The sequence below is a fragment of the Coptis chinensis genome, chromosome 8 (assembly GCF_015680905.1).
Source record: "Coptis chinensis isolate HL-2020 chromosome 8, ASM1568090v1, whole genome shotgun sequence".
NCBI lineage: Eukaryota > Viridiplantae > Streptophyta > Magnoliopsida > Ranunculales > Ranunculaceae > Coptis > Coptis chinensis.
Genome location: NC_141463.1, coordinates 45,368,112 through 45,395,370, shown reverse-complemented (window position 1 = coordinate 45,395,370; position 27,259 = coordinate 45,368,112). Strand labels below are relative to the sequence as shown.

Below are 27,259 nucleotides of genomic sequence, written 5' to 3'. Positions count from 1 at the left end.
AATACCCTAACGTCCAACAAAGTTCATATTAGTAGCTATGTACCTGCATTATAGGACCTTGAGACGCGATCCTAGTAACTGTAGTAGTTACCATTCAAATTTACATAAAGTGAAGCCTGTGGCCATCCATTTTCTCTAAGGTACAACTTCCACCTATCGGCTAATTAAACCCAAAGGGCACATCTCGACCAGAGGTGGGTGTGGAATGAAAGGTGTCCTAATAATTTGGTTCCAACACCTATCAAAGTACCACACTAAAATAGCTCCAAATTAAAAGAGCACTTGTCGCATTGTCACTAATATAAACTAATTTGATGAATATAATAAATACACTCACTAAACTAGATAATCTTACTCTCAAATAAACATTGTGTTATAGCTTAAGGGTTTCGTACCCACCTCAAAACAAGTGGAAAAGAAAACAAGTTATAGACAAATCAATGGGGAAGAGATAATGATTTTTACTCTTTAGATTTTCTACTTTACTTTTAATACTAGTAAATTAAACTATATTACTAAAAGCAAATATTAAATATGAGATATTTCTAATGGAGAATAAGTTAGGAGAAATAATAAATCCACCTAGTGATTATTCCTTGTAAAAATCCGGTTTTTATTGTAAATTTCTCTTCTTTATGTTGTCATGCAATGTTTCAACACAAAGTCGAGAACTTTATTAATCCCTAGTTATTAAGTTGTGTCTCATAGTAAAAACAACTAGCATGAAGGAAAATTACAATTAAATATTCTCAATCTAATCACAATAATCCTTAGTTCAATTAATAATGTTATTTATTTATAAACAGACATTAAAACCAAACTTATGAATTTCTACACAATAAACAACATTCAAACAACAAAGAATTCCTCACTAAACTTCGTTATCACTCCTAATGGGAGTAATTAGTTTATTGTCATTAGAATACTAACTAGAACATAAATTAGAGATGACATTAATAAAAACAATAATAAAAGAATTAACTTTATTGAAAAAAGCTTGTAAAGAAGTTTAATGGAGGCTAACCCTAATTCTAACCCTAAACCTAAACTAAAATAATGTGATATTAAACTAGATACCTAGGGTTGAAGTTAACCACTACTTTTATAGTGACAAGTAGGGTTTTACATGACTTGGTTGAAATTTCATTATAGCTTGAGTTCATGGGCTAAAATATTTCACTAAAGTCCAATAATCAAAGTCCAAATCTGTAGCTTTTTATTATGTCGCCCTTTTTGTCGACTTTTACTGCTCCAAATGGGTTTTGATATAAAATGGCCCTTGATTAGAGCTCTAAGTCCAAAGATATGCCCATTTGAAGTTCTATTGACTCTTCAACAGTTTTCCATCCGGGTTGACTTTCGCTTGACTCCTTTGACTTGGGATTTTTTAGGACTTTTTCTTAAAAAATCTTGGCCTTCATCCATGGAATTCACCTAGCAATCAATTTAGCTTCTTTTCCATACATATTTGATGCCTTTTCAACACTTATTCAACTCCAAAGCCTATAATACACAAAAACATGTAACTTGTGATAAGTTTACATTATTAATAACATAATTGGCCTAATTGAAATACTATTAAGGGGTTTAAAACACAGTTTTTGGTGTTTATCAGTCATGTCATTTGAATGACGTACATGACGAATCTTTTCACACTCCCACTCATCATCAACAAGTTCAATATCAATTTGTAAATACTTCGTGGTAAACCATGGTGTCCACTGTAAAGACCATGTTGATCTAGTCTCGAGTTGGTTACGGTCCATGTGAATTGTGGTGTTTTTCACCATATCAGCGATCTTTAAAGTCATTCATCCATGCTCAAACTCATGGGACGATATCACGGTCAACGTTTGGTTTCACAAGTGGAGCCATTGTAGGAACATACTCAAACCACCAATACTACAATATATATGGGGTAGGCTACCTTGACATCTTATTTTGATATCTTATCTTGACATCCAAAACCTAAAAGTGAACTTGCACATTAAACTAGGGGCTGATTTTTTGTAAAGAAGATCTTCCTACCATGGATATAATCTCCACCAAAACTCGTCTCAATTGGGTATGTCTATCTTTATTAAAAATAATGCTAAAATTGTGGACCGTTAGATAAATATCGAACTTAAACACAACTTTTGACAAGGTTAGACATGTTCAAATGTCTTGATATTTTGTGAATATGATCTCTATTATATAGAGAACATGTTTCCAGAAAATCAGCCCTTAGTTCATTGTGTAAGTTTGGGAAGAATGATGGAGCAATGGTATATATATATAGTAAATGGGCACGTGCATTGCATGTGTCACAAAAATGGAAAATATTATTTTGGGAAGAATGATGAAGCCATGGTGTTATTAAACACAATAGGGTATAGGTCCACATTTCCGAAAACATTAATATCATAAATATATAATAGCATTTGATGATTCCGTTTAAAATTTTAGTCTAAACAGCCATTTTAATATGAGCTATCTAATAATTCAAATTACTATTAGATGCTGGTGAAACAAATGCAAGAAAGTTAAAGAGATGACTGTAGATGGAACTTAAAGTGATTTGACACATACTCTGTGCATGAAGAAAATTTGACAATTAGAGCAAACAAAATCCGGAAAAATGCACCAGAGAATAACAATTCATTTAGTTAAACCTATATTAAATGTAGATTTTCACACGCATAGAAATGTCACAAACAAATTTGACTTGGAAGTTGGAACGGTAATGTCATAATATTTATAACTAAAACAAAAAAGCAGTAACATCATTGATACAAAGTCTGTTGTATATATCATTGATACAAAAAAGCAGTAACGTCATAATATATATATATATATATATAATGTCATTGCACAATTAGGCTAAACATATATTTGTACACTTGTGAGAGCACTCGGCAGATAGTCTGTTGAGAGATGTAACATGAGCTTTGGTGCTGATTCTAGTATTTGTAAAAGGCGCATTATTTTGACCTAGATATTGGAATTTTTTTTATAGTAAAATCGTCTATATTGGGTCTGAAATCAACTACATGCATATTGAACTGGATTTGATTTCACTTTGGTAAAGTATAGACATCAGCATTGAAAGGAAACAATGACTTAACCTAAAAATTTTGGCTTTGACCTTGGACCCAAGCCCGGCATTATTGGGGGCTTTGTAAATATTCTTCAAGGCTGGCACTGTGACTTCAAAGTAGTTACCATTGAAGTCTGATTGAATGCTTCACTGGCGACAGCAACACACCTGTACATTTCATTCTTTCCAATAAGTTTTTCTCCTTTTCCATATGACAACGAATTTCATGGATATATAACGCTGAAATGCATCAAATAGAACTACAAATAAGTCATACCACCATAAGGCTTGTCCATCATAAGTGAATTTCGGTTCTACAATGGAAACACAAGTCAGTCTCAAAAGAATTGAAGAGAGGTGAAAAAAAAAAGAAAAAGAAAAGAAAGGCAGAGTCACAATGAACTTAAGAAACAAATGTGAACCGGTAACTAATAGCCCGTTACAAACCAAAAAAGACATAAGAAATTTAAAAATAAGGAAAAAAAATATACCAGGAAAGGAAATGAAAATTAATTATTTCAAAACCGATCAAGAAGGAAACATTTAAAAAACAAATTATCCTATAACATAGCTAAATCACTATTAAGAAATATTGAAAGTGTAACCAGAGAAGTCAAACAATATAAAGGATTAAGACAAGAAGGAAACAATATAAATCACTTAACTCGACATTGTTTGCACCATATTAAGTATATTGATCGAGTAACATTCTCTTCAACCCATTGGGCTCAAGACATGTTTATAAGCAACATTATTCAAACTACATTATTCACTACGTACAATGAATATAAAAAATTTAGAAAGTTTGAAAAATTGAGAGAAAGAACATAATTAAAAAGTTGGCACAATAGATAATGCTTAACACACATCTTCATTGACCTAGTTAAAAGAGTTGGTTGCCAATGTTAACGTGCTAAATCTTCAAACATGCATACAATATATTCTAAGAAAAACTTAAAAAACAACATGTTTACCTCAAAACAAATACAACTCAGACTACCTTAGTCAATGTCTATATATAAAAGTTTAGTTTCATACGAATCATTGATGGTTTCACGCATGTAATAAGGTGACAATTTTCCCTTTACCAACGACTAACTTAAAACAACATTTGAAACTAAAAAACTACAAAAGTTTCCCTTCAAACCTATTTTAGATATTTAATTACGTTGTCACGGATGTCGTCGAATACGAATATGAAATTCAAAGTACGATACTCAAAATGCAGACCTATATTCAGGAATGATGATCGAAACAAAGACATAAAAAGTTGCAAACTGCGCGAATGGTACTTGTAGTGCTCTTTGCTTTGGCATGAATTAAAATTAGAAAAATTGTGCTTGTTATTAACTTATTATTGATAGAAAATGTGTGAAAGGGGTATGATTTTCCCTTTTCTTAAACGTACTTGTCTTTATGTTAAAGTGTATATGGAGAATTGGGGATAGTGAGTACACAAAACAGTGAAATGAGGACTCACAGGAACAACATAAAGATAATAGTTCATACTCTATGTGAATCCCACGAGCACTCACCTCCTATTAGCGAAGTGTTTCAACTGTCCATTAGATGACCAACTAGCTTTCCTGTAATAGTGATGGAATCAAAGAAGTAGTGCATTGTACAAAAAAAGGAGATTTCTTATAGGTTGAAAACCAAAGTTCATTGTACTTAAATACTCCAACATTAACATTGATACACAAATATTACCCGAGTGATATTCGAACATTGTTCGAACTATTAAAAATAATATACCAAAGTTGCAGACAATAGATAAGATTAATTTGAATTCAAAAATTAAATTAAAGAAAACCGTACGTTATTGAATCGGAGAATATATCATAATTACCAACGATTGAGAAAACTTCGGCGAGTTTTGGTGGGAAGACTGTAGAAAGTGAAAACTCAAAATAAGAAATTTCGATTTTAAAGTTAATTTGGTAATGGGAGAGTGGGGCATTGGTCAGGAACGGAGAAGACAAACGGTTCTCTTTTTTTTTTGTTCAACTTTATAGTCCTGGAAATACTTTAAATTACCGATTTACCCTTTTAGCGAAGAGCAAAAAGAAAGTGGTTGTCCAACTTTCGGGTACCCTTTTGATTAAAAACTTTGGTCTAAAACCGGAAATAAACTAATTGAAAATGCAAGTTTTGGCATTATATATATATATATATATAAAACAAACTTGAATTATACTTTAAAGTTACAACATTAAAATTTTAAAATTTACTTGTAAAATAGGAGTGAAACCACCACATTGACCAATTGGAACATTAGCACTAGGCATCACCGCTATATCCAACGCGTACACCAATGCTCCCAACATAGCACAAGGATGGACAGATGTCAAAAAACTATTGGATGGACATACGTGGAGCAACTGTAAATGTGTGATATGGTTTTCCCTTACAAACAGTCTCTGGGGGACTGGAATAGACTATTGGATGAGACCGAGTTCGACTTGAGAGCGAACTGCCTATGTATCTTACTCTGGGTTGTATGGGGGAGAGTAGAATCAGGTCTGGCGTAGTTCATAGGGGAGGTATTTATAGAGGTTGAGAGTGTATCCTTGCTCACCACGTGTCAAGGATGTCCCAAATGAAGGGTGGAGATTAGGATCACATGTGAGAACCGCCTCCCAGGTCTGCCAGTAATGATGTGGAGTGGCGGTGCAGTACAAAGTAGCTTCGGTGTGATCGATGGTCGGTCAAGATATGTGTAAGTACACCTTTGGTCATGATTGCTTATGGATAGGAAATCCGTGTCACTTCCTCGTGTAGTTCGCGTGATACTGCGATCTGTCTGTAGCGTTCTACTAGCTCATGGATGCGACCTGGATACACAGGTCGATGTGTCATTCCCACCATGTTAAGCGCGTGTTGGATATAGAATATCACTCCCCTACAAAGCAACTATAAAAGAAGTGAAGACAAAAGAGAAAAGAACCAGATTCATTTCACATATTTTACTTTTTCTGTTTCTCACGTGTAAAAAATGGAGAGAGAAAGAGTGAAAAGTTGTAAAACACCATTAATGGAATAAGAAAGAACTTTATTAATTTTTTTTTTCTCTTATTGAATCTTACATTGGCGCCTTCTATGCATCGAAGACAAGAATTTTTTCTTTTCTTCTTCTTCGATTTTCGAATCTACGTTCTGATGAAAGAAGAGATTGATTGAGTTGAAGATTTTTCGGGTTTAATCTTTTGGTCAGAGAAGTGGTTGTTGTTCTTAAGTTAAAAAATCATGGGTTGATGAAGGTAGACGATCATGTTGTTCTCAAAACTAAGATAAGCTTCTTAAACACTTTTCTTTATTTTTTGTTATATATGTCAGATTTTGATTATGTTAAGCAACATTTAAAATATTTTCAATAGTGTTATAGATCTGAGTTTTGTATCTCGCAGCTTAGCTTTGTTGAGGTTGAAATAATCGATGGTGGTGATGGTGAATCTTGATTGGAAAGATGGGTATCAAAGCGATGGATACTGAACCGAGTTAAACACCTGTGGGCGTCATGCGTGTTCTAATAGACAAAGTTCGATACCGAGGTCGAGGCGTCGAGGTAGACAACATCCCATTTCGATACCGAGCAAACATAACAACCAACTTCGATATTGAGCTCAACAACTTCAAAATTCGATATCAAGCTCAATAACTTCAAATTCGATACTGACCTCAATAACCAAATTCAATACCAATGTCGATATCGACCTCCACAACTTCAAATTCGATACTGACCTCCCACAACCAATTTTGATACAAATTAAATTTCGATACCCACAGCCAAATGCTCGATACCCACAACCCAATACCCAATACCCAAAGGAGATATGAGAAAATTCGATACCGAGACCAATAACCAAATTCGATACAGATAAGCTTTGATACTGGTACTGGTACATCGAGCTACTGAGATCACGACTTCGATACCGGTACTGGTTCATCGAGCTGCCGAGATCACGAATTTGATACCGATACTGGTACATGGAGCTGTACAGATAAGTTCCTCTTGAACTCTTTAAACTTTTGTTTCTTTCAAACAACCTCAAATTATTTTTTTATAATTGTTATTTCCATTTTCTATAATTTGATCATCTCTTACATTCAATTCGGTGGTGATGACTGTTTTTGGGTTTAAGAATAATTAGAAGAGGGGTTATGGAGAAATAAAGAAATTTCTTTCAATTTGGGTATTTGGCATTGATAGCCGATGTACAGAGATTGGGCTTTTGGTTGGAATTAATGCTTCAGGTTTTTGGAGATTGGTGGGTTTAAGATTGATGAGTTGAAAGAAAAGGTGGAGTTTTTGTATCTGGCGTATCTATTTGGTAGGAAGAAGAAAGCAAAAGGGAAGTTTAAGAGATTAATAACCGATACTGGGTGCGAGATTTCGAATGAAGGAAATTCGATGCCGATATTACACAATCAAAAGAATTATATAGCCAATATAATGTTTTAATCATTCTAGGCTCGATACTGATACTGATACTGATACTGGTATGGATATGTCGATACTGGGATTACTGGGTATCGAAGTTGATCACTTGGAGGATAGTCAATATTTTTTCCTAACCAAAGTTCGAGGTACTGGGAAATTTCGAGGTCTCGAGAATTTTTGGGATCGAGACCAATACTGGGGGCGGCCTCGAGACAGGGGTGCAGAGATTAAGGTAGCCAATGAAAAGATATATCACTTAGGGCCAAAACTGATGTATACCAATGGAGACCGAGGTAAACATTTCACTTGAGGACAAAAAACTTTTATTGCCAATGGAAGGTTATTCACCTTGGGGCCAATATTTTCCGATATTGCATTTGATGACTTAAGGAATACTGATATAAAATTATCGTTTGGGGCAACTTTTTAATGACAATATGGATCGATCATTGGAGATGGGAAGAAAAGTTCAAAATTTTCTTTTATAATTTTTTTTTTCGTTTATCAAATCTTATTTCGAATTCAAAAATTTTAAATGTCTTTGGATTCAAAAATTCTTTTTTATCAAAATCAAATCCTATTTCGCATTCAAAAATTTCAAATCCTATTTCGAATTCAAAAATTTTAATTGTCAAAATCCTATCTTGGATTCAAAAATTCCTTATATCAAAATTCTACTTCAAATTCCAAATTTTCAATTTCAATTCAAATCCTGGTATTTGTAGAATTTTATCGATATTCAGGTCAATATAATAAAAATCCTGGTATTTGTAGCTCATTGTCTCGATACCAGGTCAATATAAAAAAATCCTGATGTCTATAGAATTATATCGATTCTAGGCCAATATCGAAAAATAAAATTGCCATCTCGAATTTCGAAAAATGTCATCTCGGATTTGGAAAAATTATTTACAAAAATGTCATCTCAAATTTCCAAAAATTAATTGCTAAAATTGTCATCTTGAATTTCCAAAAACTAATTGTAAAAATTGTCATCTCGGATTTGGAAAAATTATTTACAAAAATGCCATCTCAAATTTCAAAAATTCACTTACAAAAAATCTCATCTCGGATAAACAGTGATGAATAGTATTTGAATAGTATGGATGAACAGTATTGAGGAACAGTATTTCGATGAATAGTATGGATGAACAGTGTCGAGGAACAGTATCAATGAACAGTAAAAAAAAGAAAAAAAAGATTTATTGCTTTTCGAAATCTTCAAATTTTTATTACTAAAATTTGAAAATTTCGAGAGGGGCTATGTGGTGCCCAAATATTGTATATACCGATATTTGATATTGTTTCAATAAAGTTCTAATACAATATCGGCATGAGGGCTGATATATTAATGATAAATAAATTTTTTTCAGGTACAAAGAGAAAGAGACTACTGATATCAAAAAGTTATTGGACGGACATATGTGGAGCAACTATAAAAGAAGTGAAGACAAAAGAAAAAAATGACCATATTCATTTCACATATTTTATTTTTTCTGTTTCTCACGTTTAAAAAATGGAGAGAGAAAGAGTTAACGGTTGTAAAACACCATTAATGGAATAAGAAAGAGCTTTATTAATTTTATCTTTCTCTTCTTGAATCTTACACCTCCTTCGCTCACAAAACTAAAGCACCTATGGCCACCGGGTAATATTATCATTTTGTGTCTTACACATATCTCCTTTTTATCTTTTATAGAATTATAAGCTAGTAAGTTTGATTCTGACAGTGATCTTTAGTTTTTTATTTGATAAGAAGAAGTGTGCAAGCAGTACTTCCACCTGCTTTGGATTCTACTTCAGCTCCACCTTCTCTTTTTGATGGAACCACAAGGTTAGTTTCATTTTGTCCATCTCATATATGTTCTCATATGTAAGATCCTTTGTTGTATATTTTCATGTACGTATTGTGCACATACTTTGTCAAATTCCATTTGTTCAGATGATTCCGAATTCTTAAAAAATTAACTTATAACCTGTTTTTGTTTTGTCAATCGCCCAGTTTTATATCTTCCACTGCAGATATCTGGCTGTTATCATTTATATGGTTTTATTGTTTATGTAGGCTATATGTTTCTTATACGTGTCTGTACGCGCAGCGTGCATGGATTGCGCGCAATAGTAAGGTGGTTCTTAACCTCCATCATGCATGATTCTGTTGATTGGATTAGTCTTGTACTGGTCATTTCCAATTGCAGTATTTTTTGGTTCTTTACGGAGTTATGGAGTACAGCTGTAGATTGTTTCCAATTGGGCTTACCTGTTTTAATTTGTGAAAGCAGGGGTTGCAAGATAAGATCAAGCTTGTTGCCATTGATCTTAATAATAGACCTGCTTGGTACAAGGAAAAGGTTTACCCTGCAAACAAGGTGATTTTCTTTGGAAATAACATTCTTAATTTTAATCGAATGGGTAGAAATTAGATGCCCTTAGATGTTGACATGTTGTAAATGAAGATTTTGGTAAAGTTGACGACGATTCATGTTGAGGCCATGCTTGGGAGTGTCAAGTGAGATGTATGTCAATTGTCAAATCCTTTAAATTAGACCCCTGAGTGATACCTCGTCGTTAATGGAATTAGTCTCTTTAATTGTTGCTGTAATTTTCAAAGTAGCATGCTTCTGAGAATGACTTCTTCCACTTCCTTTGTAAATTTGCCTGCTAACATTAGTGTGTCGACAACAAAATTTTGTAATTGAGAAAGAACAATACTTGATCCATTTTAAAATAGCACTTGTCTGTGTGGCATTTATCTTTGTAGGTACCTTCACTGGAACACAATAACGAAGTGAAAGGAGAGAGTCTTGATTTGATTAGATACATTGATAGCCATTTTGAAGGGCCTGCACTTCTCCCTGATGTAAGATGTTGAGAATTTGTTATTACTACTGGTTAGCTTTTTGCTTTATGTTTTCATTACAACTAACATTTTAGTAATCATTAGGACCCTTCAAAAAGAGAATTTGCGGAGGAGTTATTTTCTTACACAGACACATTCAATAGTGAAGTGATCACTGTGCTTAAAGGAACTGGAGAACTTGGTAAGATTAGACATTATGTTTCTCATTAGACTGTCATCACAAGCTCACTGATACTACACAAGTACAATTCCATTGGTTTGTGATAAAAATCTTGGTGTCTTCTAGGCATTTCATGATACTTAGTGTTATGTATTGACTTCTACCATCTGTCTGATTCAGGAGCTCCTTTCGATTATCTAGAAAAAGCTCTCTCCAAATTTGGTGATGGTCCTTTCTTCCTTGGCCAATTCAGTTTGGTGGAATCATCCTTATCAAGCTACAACACTTTTCATCATATTCATTCTTATTTCTAATAAAAGAGATTAATTCGTGTTATGATCTTTCATATTGTAAATGTAGATTAGGTCATGCCAGAAATTTATAGTAAAATATGCCTATATGCAGCTCTAAAGGTCCAACAGTCGAATCTGAAACATGTCCGATACTGTGGGTGAAAATCCATGGGAAACACTTCAAAAGTGCTTGGTTTTGAAATTAAATTTATAATGGTTTGTTAATTTTGTTGTTTGCTTTCTTATTAAAGTCTATCTTAAACAGGTTAAACACCCATAACACAAGTCCAAGTCTTCACTTGTTTATAAACTAGATAACTTGTAGGATAACGTCTGCAACAAGAGAAGTATTGAGTGCACAAACACATATATCTGCAACTTCATGTTTTCATTCGTTTTTCATTATTATATGATCTTCTTTCATTTTTCATTTTTATTCGATCTTCATTTGTTTTTTCTGAGCAAAGACTGAAATAACTTTCAGGTTGATATAGCTTATGCACCATTCATTGAAAGATATCATCCCCTGGTGTTGGATGTAAAGAAATATGAAGTCACAACAGGAAGGCCAAAGTTGACATCATGGATTAAGGTGAAGCTAAATGTATTTACTTATATGTAGCGTGCATATATGTATTGCTTAAGTAATGCTAATGGGTTTTATACCTCAAGTTTCTTACATACAAATTGAGTGGGCGTGAATGTAGCATCATATATTTCATATGTTTACGTTCAAATGCGGCCAGGGGAGTTTGGTACAGTAACATTAGTTCAGGTTCTGATGACATCCCTCCTATAATTTTGCCAGTTTGCCTTATATATGTTACAGTTATTTAGGTTGCCACCTGCATAAACTTATTTGTTTTGGCCACCCTCATATGGTTTAAGGGAGGAGAAGTTAAATTTCACAGTGAAGCTTTTAGACATTTTCAAGCCTCATGACTCATGTTGAAGGTCTGGATGGAATGTAATTATGTGTAGTAAGTAATGGAATCCTTGAATTGCAATGTAAATTTGTACTGCCATGCAGTACTTATTTTTTCGGTTACATATACATAAAGATAGAGAGGGCAGGGGTATTTACAATAAAAGAAAAAAATTGTAAGTGACATACACTCTAAGCGCCAACTGTATTCAGCTGAAAAAGCTTGACAATAAAAGTGTTGTCTGATTAAGGAGTACTGGTGGCATACTGGATTGTGAAGCTAGAAACCATTAGTCGGTTGACTCGGTTCGATAACTGATTTATGACATGGTTTTGTAGGAGTTGAACAAAATTGAAGCCTACACACAAACATTACAAGATCCTCAGGTGCTAGTTGGAGCGCTGAAGAAAATTTTCTCCGTATATTCTCTATATCTTATATGTTTTACCTTATGGAAATAAATTCATTTGAATTTCGTTTACTGTTCAAAGTTAGTGTCAGGGGCATCTAACATTTTATTTTTCTTGTCTTATGACTTGTGCAGTTTAATTGAAGTGGGCTTGCAGGAAAACAAGCCATCCTCTAGCTTCACCGAGTATCCTAGACATAGAGCACGATGAAGTGTGAGATTTCAAGAAACTTTGCAGAATGTTTCACAATTTCAGAGTTCTAGTACAGCCTATACAGGACATACCAGAGATTTGAACACTGCCTATAAAGTATGTGAATATTTGGAATCGACCGAAGTTTCAGTTTGTCAGCCTTAAAAACTTTCGGCAAAGTCTAGACATTGAAGTATTGGACTATGGCCTCTACTGTTTTAGAAGTTTCTTTCATTGTTTTGGTTTTGGGCTTTGATTCCCAAATTTGTAGTTGACGTGTACGTCAATAAATATGTGTTTGTGCAAAAATAAAAACAATTTGGGTTTTGTGTTGAAATGGCAATTGTCAATAATCAGGCTTGGCAGTAACTACTCTCTAGCCTTTTCTATCAACATTCAAATAACTCTCTCAATCATTGAGCAGAACTCAACACAGGGTCGTATGGCAAGTATTATATTTAGGAATGTATCACATAGGTACTGGACCAAAATATAAGGCCCAGACCATAGTATGTATTAGCCCAGAGAATAGGCCCAGAAACAGACCATCCTCCATGAGTAACCCTAAGAGAGGGATATAATAAAAAAAGAGGAGAGAAGAAAAAGAAAGGGAGCTGATAATGGAGGTATAGAGGGGTGAGGAAAGAGAGGTGAACTACGGAGGCTTGATCTCGAAATGGGTACATAGGCAACCTAATTGGTGTAGCCGATCCAAAATAGAGCGGAGTACCACTAAAGTTAGAGGTCGCGGTAATTGGTTGCGACAAATTTTTCTTTTTTGGCTATCATCATCACACACATATCAGTTAAGCAGCAAAAGTTACAGGAAGTGGACGACCATCCAATCCGTACTGGGAGTGAGAGTTTGGCCATACTTGGAGTGAGAGTTTGGCCTGTTTTATTTACCCACTTATACTACTACATACATTCCCTGAGCATTTTATTTACCAACTTAATACAATTATTCTCTAAGCATTTAGATTCTTCATTGTCTCGCTAAGTATTTGCTTTGATCCCCTAGATATGTTGGATGCCTTCCGCTCCAAAAAACAGGTGCATATAGCTCTGGCGTCCACTTTGATCTCCAAGTGCGAGGATCTGTGCCTCTTGCACTACTCAGCCATATGTATTCTCTTGCACTACTCCTGTGCATTCTGCTTCTTCAGATGATCTTGGCCATCCTTAATAACAACCTGCCCAAAGCTACAAATTAAATATTTTCCTTTTGATTGAAGTATTGACATTTTCAAGTGAGCAGAGCGAACGATCTGGATAGAACGGGGGGGGGGTTATGCAGACAACTATCCCTCTCTCCTTCCTTCCTTCCGTCTCTCTCCCTCTCAACCAAACTCTAACTCTCTCTCTCTCCCCACCCACAAACCCATCTCTCTCTCTCTCTCTTCTCCACCCTCCGCTCACGCCCCCACTGCTTAGCAGTTATCTTGTTTGTAGAAGTGTTTAGGTGGTGACCACTTCTTTGATGCCCTTACTATGATATGAGGTACCTCAGTACCTCAATAACCCGAGGTGTACAATCCGAACAGAAAACTATAAAATCAATTAAATTCTAAATCAAATCAATTAATTTCAGTCACACAATTAATAAATGTATACAAAATTAATTATAAATATTATTAAAATGTTATTTTATTGGTTTGGATTCATATCAGTTTCGATAGAGAACAAATCCAAAACCAAATCAATATCTTTTTATGGTTCCACTAGATTTCAGGTCGGTAGAGGACAAAACAAATTATGAAAACCCAAACCATTTTTTACCATTTTTTATCGGTTTCAATTTTCATCACCTTGTATATGGGTCACACTTGTGCATTATTTTTCTCTTTCAAATCAACCACTATACCATCAATTGTTATGTTCTCTCTCTTCTACGGCTTGGACAGCTGGAACTTTTTAAATAATCTTCAACTTCTAAATTATAATTACAAGAAATTGGGCCTAACACCCAATTTTGAAGAAAATGAAGTCTAGAGGACATAGCTTTTGGTGAATAACTCACAAGGACAAATTCTAGCAATTAGTAACTCACGGACCCACGATTTCAAATTTAGTAACCCTCAAGGACAAAATAAGTTGACCCGGCCATTTTTTTTTTTTAAATACCAGTTATACCCTTTCGTGAAAATAACCCTCAAAGACAAATGGTCCGGATTTAAAATAAATATTTTCCAATTTTACCCTTTCTGTCATTTTACTATGAACAATGAATGTTCATACCTTCTGCTGGTGTATGAATAATGATTGTTCATATCCAAATAGGTGAATGTACCTTATACAATACAAATGTTCATAGTGAATATTGAATGTTCATACCAAAAGGACTATGAACATTCAATGTTTATACCCGAAGACTATGAACATTGAATGTTCATACCCAAAGGACCAAGGACTATGAACATCGAATGTTCATACCCAAAGGACTATGAACATTGAATGTTCATACTCAATCAATGTTCATACCCAAAGACTATGAACATTGAATGTTTACTATGAACATTGAATGTTCATACCTAAAAGACTATGAACATTGAATGCTCATACTCAATCAATATTCATACCCAAGGACTGTGAACATTGAATGTTCATACCCAAATGACTATGAACATTGAATGTTCATACCCAATCAATATTTATACTCAAGGACTGTGAACATTGAATGTTCATACCCAAAAGACTATGAACATTAAATGTTCATACCCAATCCATATTCATATGTGAATATTCAATGTTCATGTATGAACATTCAATGTTCATATTAAATACACCAGGTCATTTCGTCTGGGCCGGGCCGTTAATTATTTCGCGTCAGGGGTATACTTGATATTTCATCTATCCGATCCGTTTTTATTTCGCGTCAAAGGTATATTTGACCTTTCATTTATCCGGTCCTTGAGAGTTAGAAAAATAAAAAAGTGTCCTTGAGTGTTACTTTTTCGGCATATTTGTCCTTGAGAGTTACTCTCTGTTTTAATTAAGGCTAAATCTACAATACGCAAGATGTACCGATACGCTTGATTCTTGTCCACTCATTCTGCCGAATGCAACCGGTAGAATAAGTTTACAAAAAAGGGTAAAAAGGTATCTCACTTTCTTTAAAAATAAAATAGTGTATTAGATTTTTCTTTTTTGTATGACCACCGGTTTCATCTCCCTAAAATTTTTTCTCTCTGCTTCAATGCATGCAACTGAAAAGCGAAGAACTCAATGAGGTTGGGAGACAACAAGCAGAAGTAAGTGTATATTTCTGGAGATCCTTTTCCTTTTATTGATACTTGATTGGGTACTTTCTTTCTTGAAGGTGGCTGATCGATAGTCGAAAGAATATAAAGCCTCTGCTGTTTACTCATCTGATTTAAAAGGAGCGTCTGGGACTACTTATTATCTTGAGGTATGAACAATGAAGCATTTTCTTTTGTCAAGAAAAGCGATAAAGCATTTTCTTATTAAACTACTTGCCTAATGGAAACGAATCCTCAATATTTTAGTGCATACATTTTTATAGTTTTTTCCTGCACCATTGGTGAGAGTAGAATCGATCTCAGCACATTGGAATAGTGGATATTTTGCCCTTGGGAATATTCATTCACAATTTTTGCCTTTTCTTTAGGTTAGCTGATTTCATCTTATTTAAATTGGTGCGGCCAATGCAAAATTTCAGAATTAATTTGTTGGATTTATTTTCCTTTTTATTCAATTCAAGTGTTATTTGAAACTTTGATGATATAATAGAATGCGACTGTGGAACCTAAGTATAGTAGAATGAACATATGAAAAAAGTTTGAACAAATGAATATGGTAGAAATTATATTGGACAATGCATGAATTGATTTATGACTATTGTCAATCGTGTTTATTCAATGTGTTTTGGGCTGATGGATTGAAACTTTATTCAAAATACACAGTAGGTGGTTTGAGCTGTTTTAGGTAGGTATTTGTAATAGGTTATTATTAGAGGGTCATCTTCTTTGAATGAGATTTACTATCTTTTCAGTTGATTGTAGTTTGGATAATCAATACGAAATTGCCAATGTAATCTCTAAGACTCGAACTCACATATACCATAACCAACAATTTAAAGATTCTCCTTGATACACCATCTAAGTTTAGCTTAAACTGTCGTTGGGTTGGTGGCAACCAATTGCACTTTTTTTAGCCTAGGTGCTCTAGTAGCTCTTCAAATATTACTCAAGTTGTGACACATAACTTGGTGTTTAAGCAAGTTGTAGGAATGCCCCTTAACTACAAAAAACTCAGTTGAAGATTTAGTTCGAATAACTGAATCCCTGGGTGCCATAGTTCCACCTTTTAATGAAAGACAACTTCTCATAGTTGTTCAGTGAATAGATGTAACACCCCAATTATGAAAAGGATTAGGATTTATTGTAGGAATTGTTGAAAGTATACATCAGTTGGGAAACTGGCACATGCCACTACCAGGCTTAGAATTGGCAGTGAAGTGCTGCCATGCTACGAACACTACTCAAAGGCGGATCCAAGATTCTCCTCCCGGGAAGGGGCTACAGCCCACCACACCAATTTTCCCACAAAAAATAGTAGTAATTGTCATAACCTATACCCCCTATAGGATTCTCTGCCATGGAAGGCGTGCTTCCACTAATTGTTACTAGTATTTCTATTGTGGGGGGGAGGGGAATATGGGGTGGGTGGGATATTGTATATGACAAACACTACAAAATTTTGATGCGGTGGAGTTTCCAGAAGAAATCTACAAGGTATCGAGTGCTAAGTAACACTGTGACCTTAGAAATTCCATTTTCTGGAAATAAGGAGAACCTGGAATCAACTAGTAACGAGTTCCATGCACAAAATGGGCGCAGTGTTCCTGAAAAAATCTACAGATCGCAAATGGATTTGAAGAAATGCCTCCCTTGTCAACTACAGTGAATTCAAAATTTTCTGTCCTGTTGATTGCTAAAGAAAGTGTTGCCAAGACTGACCCCTTAGTTTCCACGCAGATTTCTGAAAAAAATGGTACGTTAGTGACAAAAGAGAATACAAGTGAGATTAGTTGCAACTTGAATGAATTTTCTGCCATCGTCGTCCAAGCTGCCATCAGAGCATACTTGGTACTTTCTTTTCCCTGTATTTTTTTTTTTCCATGATATGATTCTAACTTTAAATAGATTTGAATGGAGGAAACATGATTTCTTTAGTTGACTCCATACTTGTGGAATATTTGATTGGTTACTTAGTATTTGTGGATTTTATATTTGTTGTTTCTTCTTTACATTGACTTTAATAGGCTTAGAGAGCACTCTTGAAACTTAAGAATACAGTTAAGTTGCAAGCTGCTTTCTATGGGCATTTGGAAAGAAGGCAGGCTATAGGAGGCTAGGAGCATTGCGCTGTGTTTAGGCCATTGTCAAGATGCAAGTCCTTGTCCGTGCCTGCTGTGCTTGTGTTTCATTGCAATGGTCAACAACCGAGGAGAAGATTGTTGTTGCATTGGTAATTATCTTTTTAAAATGTACTTGACTAATATTTCTCTTTTAAGATGTTATTATTTTCTTTGCTACGCGAAACAAATAGAATTAGATGGTGGGTACTTGGTTGAGTGATAATTACACTAAATTGCTCACAAAAGATGTCAAATGAAAAGTATATTTTTCAATATCAGCATGAGGTCATCCAACCAAGGATTCTTTTTGCTGTTTTGCCAACCCATTAGAGGTGTTGACGGAACCAGATATCCATGGTTAGGTGTATATACAATATAAAATATAGGCTTCCTAATTTCTATCTCTTTCTGGTCTATCCCAATATATACATGATAAAAGTGAGGTGCTTTTCTTGTTGAGTCCCTTTAGATGGTTGTTTTTCTTGTATTTTGTGACTTCTTCCCTTTAGAAGTCTTCTAAATGGGATTAGTATATGCTGGAGCAGTTGGGCTTGTGAATATGTTGATGCTTTGATTACTTTTATTTCTTTCTTAGTAACCACAAGCCTGGATAGTGAAAAAGAGCACTGATTGACTTGGTGCATCTTAGTCTCCAAGCAAACATTACTTCATGGAATCTTCAGACTGTGTTTACAGAGTCAGGGTATTATTTGCAATACACTACTTTGGCATTATAATCTTCCATTAAAGGTGTAATGGAATGGTCTAGAAATTGTAGTCTGCTGAATGTTGTAGCTCTTTAGCCTATCAATTCTTTTATGGTAATGTGAGCTATGTAGGTTTAACATTACAGCCATTGTGATTTATTATTCTTATTAGTTATTATTATTGTTACTATTATTATTATGTGACTATTGGTATTTTTACATTCTTTGATTTTAATACGACCCATATTTTAACCTACAAATTGCACCATATTACCAGTATAGTTTCTTCAAAAGTATTCACATTGGAGTAGTTAGTTATACTGAAACTATTAGTTTTTCTAGGTAGTGTTGTGGTTTGAGCAGTTAGTTATACTAAAACTAGTTTCAAAAAGCATAAACATATAGATGGGGTGAATTAAATTAAGTAGATCGGTGGGGTTCACATTTTTGTAGTATAATGCAAACTCAATTTCATCCTGTTTGAATTGCTTCTATTTGATTTTAAAATTAAACTGTTTGTTTTCTTTATTTTCCATTCAGTTCATGTGTAATTTGGATAATTGGATGATACATTAGCACATTGGTTTAGCTAATAAAGATTCGAAAGTATTACTCCTAAGGTCCAATTTTACTCACTATAGCAATTGCGACCATGATTTATTTGTACTTTCTTCTTCATTGTATGTTACTATGTTATATACCAAGATAAATGAGAAATTGATTATATCACTGAAAACTAGTATTGGTACATATCCGGACAGCTTTGATACGAATCACCTTCTAGGAACTTACACAGCACAACTCTACCCCTTTTGAGCAAGGAAATATTTATAGAAGACATGTCTTCTAGTCTTGGAGGAATGATACATGAACTATTACTCAACACATCATATAATTATACTGATTCTACTTTATATATGAGGTTTGGACGTTTCCCTTAGTTTTCATGTTCAGTGGTATATATCACAACTGTGATATCTCTTTGTTAATTCCACCTACAAGTTGGAGGCTCCTAACTACAGCCTATATACTCAAATGCTCAACATATGGTCATCATGTTTACTTCTACAAGATGATCACAAGTCCTCCAAGAGAGAGAGGTGGTGGGTTGTTATGTACACCAATAGATTGAATCTTCTTATAGCTTTTGTTGTATGGTTTCTAATAATTTATAATCTATTTTAATTTCAGGTCGGGGAAACTGTGAGATGTGGTTTTCTTGCACAATGAACAGTTATTTGCTGCAGCTCAGAAGAAGTAAGACCATTCTTTTTATTGTAAATTTTGAACAATAACAAACTTCGTTTTATAGAAAATTTAGAAATGTGTAGATTGTTGTTACCACAACAAGTATTTCTGATTGAATCGGATTATCCAAATTCAATCTAATAAATTTTAAAAGCAATATATAAAGTTATTTACTTTATTGTTAACGCTAAATCTATGTTGCACGAGATGCATCAGATACGCAGTAGTCTTGTCCACTCATTCTGCAAAATGGCAACCGGTAGAATAAGTTTACAAAAAAGGGTAAAAAGGGTATATCACTTTCAATAAAAAAAAAATAGTGTATTAGATTTTTTTTATTGCACGACTCCACCAAGTTTCGTCTCCCTAAAAATTTTATTTTTATTTTCAATTCATGCACCTGAAAAGCGAAGAACATGGTGATTAAATAGAGAGTTCTCATAATCAACTTGTAGCAATTGGAGTATAGGAAATTATTATTCTTCATCATCTTATCAGAAGTATAGGAAATGCCGAGGTCTTGTTCTTGGCCATGGTGCCTTGATCCCATTGCTTGCACAGTTGAATGAGCATGCCAAGCTTTCTATGCTTAGAAATGCCACTTCGACTTTATCAAATTTTTCCGGGGAAACCACACCTCCTTTTTCAAACAGGTTGGATATCCACATAGTATATCGTGTGAGTGACATAGATTCTAGTAGATACTTTACTGTGGTGTAACTTATTTGTGATTACTTTTGGGTAATCAAAGCCTACACTCCCTGCTCTTGAGCAGCTTATTCATTCAAGTGATGAGGAAGTATTGACAGATGCATGTTGGGCACTATCTTATAAAGATTCTTATTTGTCTGATGGTACAAATGACAAAATCCAAGTTGGTGTCTGTCCTCGGCTTGTTGAGCTCTTGATGTGAGTGTTGGATTTCATTTAAGTTCTATTAAAAATATATCAACTGATGAATTATCTGCGGTTGATTGAAATTTGAACATATGCATTCTTTCTTTCTCAATCATCCATCGCCTTTAGTGTTAATCCCTGCCCTTCGAACAGTAGGAAATATTGTTACTGGAGATGATATGCAGACTCAGGTAATACATATAGTGAAATTCTCCCATTAATATTGATTCTATCTTTCATGGTCACTCGAGTTATGTTGGAATTTGATGTTTGTGAGAGATCCCCTCCCTAAAAATCAGCATGATCTGTTCCGACATGGTTTTATAGTCAAATATGTTTAATCTTATTACAGTCATTGTTAATTTGTGTTTGTCTTCTCTACAAAATGAGCCCACACCTGTTTTTTTAAAGAGTCTTAGTGATGTGACTCTGAACCCCCTAGAGGGCAAACAAGTTTATAACCGGTTTTTACTTGGTTAGGGAAGAGATATGATGTAACTATTTAAGTAATAAAAAGTTTTTAAAGACATTAATATATTTTTAACTTCGTTGAATCTTTACTTTGTTTTGTCTTTGATGATTTTCTTCTACTTTTTATAGGCTATAATCAACTTTCAAGCGCTTCCTTGCCTGTTGAGCCTCTTAACAAATAATCACAAGAAGAGTATCAAGAAAGAAGCTTGTTGGACCATTTCAAATATTACTGTTGGAAATAAGGATCAGATATAGGTACGGAATATATTCTCCTTTCACTATTCTATTATTACCATATTTAGTCTGCTACATCTTGTGAATTGGGATATGTTTTTTTATCCTTATATTGTATGTTGGTTCAAGGACTTGGTGGGTGTGCTTCCACAACCGAAATCCTTTGAAATAAGATGTAATTTGAGTTTAAAACTTTGCTGCCACTTCAAGACTACAAAATTTTATAAGAGTTTACATTTTCTTTGTAGGGATTTTGGTTGTATAATTAGCACAACAAATCCTTGAATCAGGCTAAGTTTAGGTTAAAACCTAATTAGGAATGTTACCTGAATTTTTAAAGTGAAGAAACACAGCTGTTGCTTTTATACCTACATTTGGTTGTGAAAGAAATGAAATGTGATGTGAACAAGGCCGGCAAAAGCTCTCCCGGCTTGGGGGTGTCTGCGCTTTTAAAAGCATAGAATGTAAAACTTATCTTAAAAATATTCCTTTATTATTTCGTTTAATCCATTTTTACCTTAATATATCTTCTTATTCTACAGGTTGTAATTGCTGCAGATATTATTGGCCCCTTAGTTCATTTGCTCCAAACTGCTGAGTTTGATATTAAGAAAGAGGTTTGCTTGGGCATTATCAAGTGCTACTTATGGTGGTGATCCTAATCAAATCAAGTATATACATCTCAATTTTACATCTCCCCGCCTTTTCTCTCATCCGGTATATTCTTAGTCCATTTGGTTACTAAATATTGCTTGATAATAGGTACCTGGTGGTGATGTTGATTTAGAGAGGAGAGAGAATGAGAAGATTTATTTACAATTTTTGCCTTTTCTTCAGGTTAGTTGATTTCATCTTATTTTTGAATTGGTGCAGCCAATGTGAAATTTCATAATTAATTTGTTTGATTTATTTTCCTTTTTATTCAATTCATGTGTTATTTGAAACTTTGATGATATAATAGAATGTGACTGTGAAAGGCAGAATTAAGTAGAATGAACATATGGAAAAGTTTGAACAAATGAGTGTATACATAACAAAAAAAAAACGAATATGGTAGAAATTATATTGGACAATACATGAATTGATTTATGACTATTAACAACTGTGTCTATTCAATGTGTTTTGGACTGATGGATTGAAACTTTATTCGAAATACATGTAGGCAGTGTTCTAAAAATCAGCCTAGGCGACCGGCCGCAGGTCTCTAGGCACTATACGGTGCCCAACCAACTCGCCTAGGCCCAAATCGGTTCTAAAAACTTTTGCAGAAATGAGCAATAAAAGTTATTATTATCGTTTAATTATCTTTCGGTACAGCTCCCACAAAAGATTTAGCTATTTTAGGTAGAGATATGTAATAGGTTATTATTAGAGGGGTCATCTTCTTTGAACGAGATTTACTATCTCTTCAGTTGATTGTAGTTTGGATAATCAATACGAAATTACCAATGTAATCTCTAAGACTCTAACTCATATATATATACCATAACCTACAATTTAAAGATTCCCCTCGATACATCAATACACCATCTAAGTTTAGCTTAAACTGTAGTTGGGTTGGAGGCAACTAGTAGCACTTTTTTTAGCTTAGGTGTTGTACTAGCTCTTCAAACATTACTCAAGCTGTGACAAACTCGGTGTTTAAGCAAGTTGTAGGAATGCCCCTTAACTACAAAAAACTCAGTTGAAGATTTAATTCGAATAACTGAATCCCTACAAATGACATAGCACCACCTTTTAATGAAAGACAACTTCTTCTCATAGTTGTTTAGTGAATAGACTTCGTCGTTTATTTCTAGACATATAGCCTCATTGAAATTGGTGAAGTATTACATAATCATGAACCAATTCATTAGTCATTTCCATACTTCACTAGCAAATTTGCACTCCCACTAGAGGTTCCATATTGCTAGAAACAAGGCCATCTCAGCTCAATGCTAATATGACATCTTTGCTTTTAGCAATTAGGATTTCTTGTCGTTTCTGAGTTTAGACTTCCATGTTGTAGTAGCACATTTATTATGGTTGTGCTCAGTTACGGACCTAGGGTTTACATCGAAGGAATTCAAGTTGATAAGCAAATAGAACAACGATAATAATAACTTTTGCTCATTTTGCGAAGATAATTAAAAATGCTAAATCTTGATTGCTTGAGTTGTCTTGAAAGTAGTGGTGCGCTATTATTCACGCCACACAATGAGAGGGGTAGAACCGAAGAACCGGGAAAAATGTTTTTTTAAAAGATTACGAAAAGAACAATGGGTTTTGAAGGTTTGCTAAGAGGATATTGATTTCTAGAAAATGTATAATTTTCTCTCATTACCTATATGCACTGTTAGTTCCACACTTCCATTCATAAATATATGTTTCATATATATACTATCAATCTAGGTCACCTAATACCGGACAAGAGAAAGCACTACAGGAGGAATTCTTTTAGAAGAGGTGGTGATGGGCACATCATCATGGTGATGGGAACAACCATTATGGGCTTGGAAATAATAGGCGTGCACTACTACAAAAAGGGTCATTACCCACGGTTGGTCAAATGGTATATACCACTGTATTTATAATAACAGTGGGTTATAGTCATTTACCACGGTACATTTCGCTTTGCAAATCTAGGTACAAGCAAATACCACTGTTTACGTGATACAGTGGTATATAATATCCGCATATGCCACGGTACTACCAAATATTGCCCATTTTGTTTTAAGATATTCTTATTCCCCACTGTTTCCCGAAAAATGGTGGTTTATGTTTTTCCAAAAATTACCCCTACCGTGGATAAAGAGTCTCCAAAATCACTTGCTCGAGAAAATAATAAAAAGAGAAAAAACAAAAATAGACAAAAAACAACTAAAACTCCCTCTTTTCAATTGTCACTTAGGGTTTCTGCTCTCTCCCAGATTTCTCCCAGTCGTGTTCATCATTTCGGACAAGGTTGTTCTATCTCTGTTGCAATTTTGGTCACTTCCAAAAAATCTCCATTTTCAATTGATCTGGTAAGAATTTCTGGCTTTTAGTTCAAAAAATTTTATGTGTTTCTTTTTATTGCGATTTCAAAATTTATAAATTAAATTTGTCATTTTAATTCAAAGCTCATGGTGCGTAATCCCTGATTATCGTCAAATTACCGCTCTTTTGAGAAATCCTCATGTGTCTTCTTGGCAATTAAATTTGAAAGAGTCATTCTATTTCTGTTATTTTCTTGTTGGTTTGGAAAAATTTATTGTAGTTCTACCAATCTGAAACTTAGATTGCATCCTCTATAAGTTGTCTTCTTCTTAACTCCTTAATTTGCTTAACTGGAAATAATGTGTTGTTTGGGTGATGTTATCTCCCTGTTTTGGGTTTGTAGTCCATCTATAAAGTGTTTGACTAAATTGTTTATTAGTAATGCTATGTCTGATTTCATGCAAAATTTTGGAGAGACAAGGGTATTTGGGACTTTGTGTTAGTTATAAGAGAACAATAACCTCTACCGGACCTAATTAAGTGTATGAAGTATATTTTACTGATTGTTTAATCATATTTGATAATTGTATACACCTGCTCTTTCCCCCACATGTTTCTAAATTTCTTGAAGAATGATGATCACCAACTTGGCAACTTCACTTAAAATTACAAGCTAGGTTATGTCTTGAGAGAAACACAAACTCAGAGAAGTACATCCATATAATGTATGGTGTTCTCGTGTACATCCATATACTAACCGTTCTTGGCTCTTCATTTCCTTCTCTGTTTAGCCCATATTCCCATAATTTATTGAAAAGTTTCAACGTCATTAATTGATTGTGATGAGAAATTTATGGAGATTTGCCCAATATATACTGATTAGGGTAGGATAGACTTGGACCCCTATCTAGTGTATACTTTACTCTCATTCCTCTTATTTTATTTTGTACCAATGCACCCTTAGGTCTGTTTTACCGAAGTTAAGATAACCACTCTTATGGAACCTTTGTGCTGGGTGTATCTCCACCAATCTACTATTGCGTGTACAATGATAACTGCATGTATTAAGATTCACACGCTGTCACAGATAAGGGTGGAATTCGAGCTAAACAAGCCGAGCTTTACCATGCTCAAGCTCGGCTCGCTAATTACACAAGCTTTAAATTGAGCTCGAGCTCGAGCTCGGCTCATATAGTTAAACGAGCCGAGCTTAAACGAGCCAAGCCGGAGCCGCTCGGTTATTTTACACTATAAATATGCTATTTGAGCTAAACATATAGTAGAGTTTTCTTGTGCATCTTTAGATACTTCCTGGATGCTGAACTAATTTTCCTGTGTTGCAGGGTGGAGAGGGGGATTGCTTTTATGTTGTTGGCAGTGGTGAGTTTGAGGTCTTGGCCACCCAGGTAATAGTGTCAAAATATATTTGATTAGTATTTTTTTCTTTCAATTAATATTTTCCTGAAATAGATTGAAATTTCTTTCTTAAGTAATACAGATTCCATTCTAATTGTTGTAGGCTAGTTGATTCTATTCCCCCTTTTTTTTTTTAATATCTAATAGGGTAGCGAGTCTTGGTTGATCTGTTCTTGCATGCTTTGAATGATCTTGGTGATGTATGATAACTAATTTTGGAATTGCAGGAAGAGAAAAATGAAGAGGTTCCCAGGGTTCTGCAACTTTATACAGCTGAAAAGTTGTCGTCTTTCGGGGAGCTAGCACTGATGTAAGACATATTGCTGCGGTTATTTATAAGTTTCTTGTTTTGACTTGTGAGTCTATTTAAATGTGATTTATTCTTTCTTTGAAGGTATTAAGATATCAACATTTTGTTTTTTGCCGGACAATTTACTCCCACCGGTTTAATATTTCTTTGTTAGCGGGGGAGGATACGGTTAAGTTAGTTTCGGCCTTCTCTCACACTTTTTATATAGGAAAATTAGTCTGACTACAATATAGAAACATAAAAAAAAATTGGGTCGTGGGGATCAAGGGGTCCCACACGACCTGGGGACACTTCCCCCCTTCGGGCACGCGGGGCAGGGGAGTGTCTTACTTATGTCTCACTTAGAATTCTAAAGTGAAACCAATTGCAAATTGTATAGACTTCAAGGCACGCATGTGGTATGTGGTATGTGTTCTTGTAACAAAGGAGAAGTTTGATTCTGTTGAAGTATGTTTCAATCTTTTTGATGGATTTTTTTTTTATCCCAGTTAACTAATATTTCATGTTCCTAATTGTATGATATCATGGAAATCAGGTTGAAGGATATTACTTTGAATTATCCAAAGGAATCTGCTGAGAGAACTGATGCTTCCAATCTGGCAAAAGTTTAGCTTTCTGATTTGGTAAGGTGACCTAAACAAAAATACATTTTCTTGTTAAACCTTCTTCAGTTCATGGTGCTGTGATGCTATGCTTATTAGATAAACATCTGAATTACTCAATAATATCTGATCTGTAGGAGTGGAGAACATGTATGTATTCCACAGTTAAAGCGGTGACACTGGGCTTGTTCTTTCTCGAGGCTCGGGTTGGTGATTGCTTATATTCTTAATTTGCTTTAATATATAGTGATAGTTGATTCTTTACATATTTGACCACTAACAAAAAACATCTTGAGCTTGAAAAGGTTCTCAAAGCGTAAGATTAAGCAAACCGGGTAAAGAAGCACAAGTCTTGAAAGAGAAAGACCTGATGAAGAGCTTGATTCCATCTGCTTTTATACCACAAATTATATGCACTTGTGCTGATCAAACACACATTGGAATATTACTGAACACATGCCTGGCATGCCCGTTTGTTTCAATACTTCGTACCCCATTGGATGAATCATCTCAGCACGATTACGTCTTTGCTTCGTACGTGTCATTCTTTAGCGGGGCTATATGTGAGTTGGTCTTGGAAAATACTATAAGCTACATTTATGGGTGTTTGTATTTGTACATATTCCTTGATATGCATAATTTTCTAAAGCAATAGAAAAATTTTACTTAGCA

At 34.5% G+C, this 27,259-nt stretch overlaps 1 protein-coding gene, 2 long non-coding RNA genes and 1 pseudogene across 8 annotated transcripts; 3 read left to right on the top strand and 1 right to left on the bottom strand.

Annotated features, from left to right (window-relative positions):
- Window positions 1-2,805: 2,805 nt before the first annotated feature.
- LOC147481638 (uncharacterized) lies at window positions 2,806-5,706 on the bottom strand. Its single transcript, XR_015206309.1, has 3 exons — window positions 4,615-5,706; window positions 3,357-3,393; window positions 2,806-3,247 (listed from the first exon to the last, which is right to left on the bottom strand). It is a non-coding gene; the product is annotated as an uncharacterized LOC147481638 (long non-coding RNA).
- Window positions 5,707-6,027: 321 nt separating this feature from the next.
- Window positions 6,028-12,698, top strand: LOC147481637 (glutathione S-transferase L2, chloroplastic-like). Of its 5 annotated transcripts, none has more exons than XM_086580842.1 (11): window positions 6,028-7,074; window positions 8,894-9,168; window positions 9,280-9,354; window positions 9,586-9,646; window positions 9,803-9,889; window positions 10,282-10,380; window positions 10,465-10,561; window positions 10,721-10,797; window positions 11,318-11,425; window positions 12,098-12,178; window positions 12,304-12,698. In XM_086580842.1, exons 2-11 carry the CDS (start codon window positions 9,158-9,160, stop codon window positions 12,310-12,312), a joined length of 705 nt encoding a protein of 234 aa, XP_086436968.1. In that variant the 5' UTR covers window positions 6,028-7,074; window positions 8,894-9,157; the 3' UTR covers window positions 12,313-12,698. The 5 variants fall into 5 exon arrangements, with proteins under 5 accessions (XP_086436968.1, XP_086436967.1, XP_086436971.1 ...); XM_086580841.1 differs by having other exon boundaries at window positions 9,277-9,354; XM_086580845.1 differs by lacking the exon at window positions 12,098-12,178.
- A 2,824-nt stretch (window positions 12,699-15,522) lies between these two features.
- LOC147481636 (uncharacterized) lies at window positions 15,523-20,323 on the top strand. Its single transcript, XR_015206307.1, has 6 exons — window positions 15,523-15,612; window positions 15,681-15,770; window positions 17,359-17,469; window positions 17,646-17,851; window positions 19,640-19,705; window positions 20,195-20,323. It is a non-coding gene; the product is annotated as an uncharacterized LOC147481636 (long non-coding RNA).
- A 362-nt stretch (window positions 20,324-20,685) lies between these two features.
- On the top strand, window positions 20,686-26,821 carry LOC147481635 (importin subunit alpha-1b-like; annotated as a pseudogene). Its single transcript, XR_015205472.1, has 8 exons — window positions 20,686-20,784; window positions 21,194-21,322; window positions 21,844-21,972; window positions 22,064-22,138; window positions 25,603-25,665; window positions 25,903-25,985; window positions 26,521-26,608; window positions 26,725-26,821. The product of XR_015205472.1 is annotated as an importin subunit alpha-1b-like (transcript).
- The last annotated feature ends 438 nt before the right edge of the window (window positions 26,822-27,259 follow it).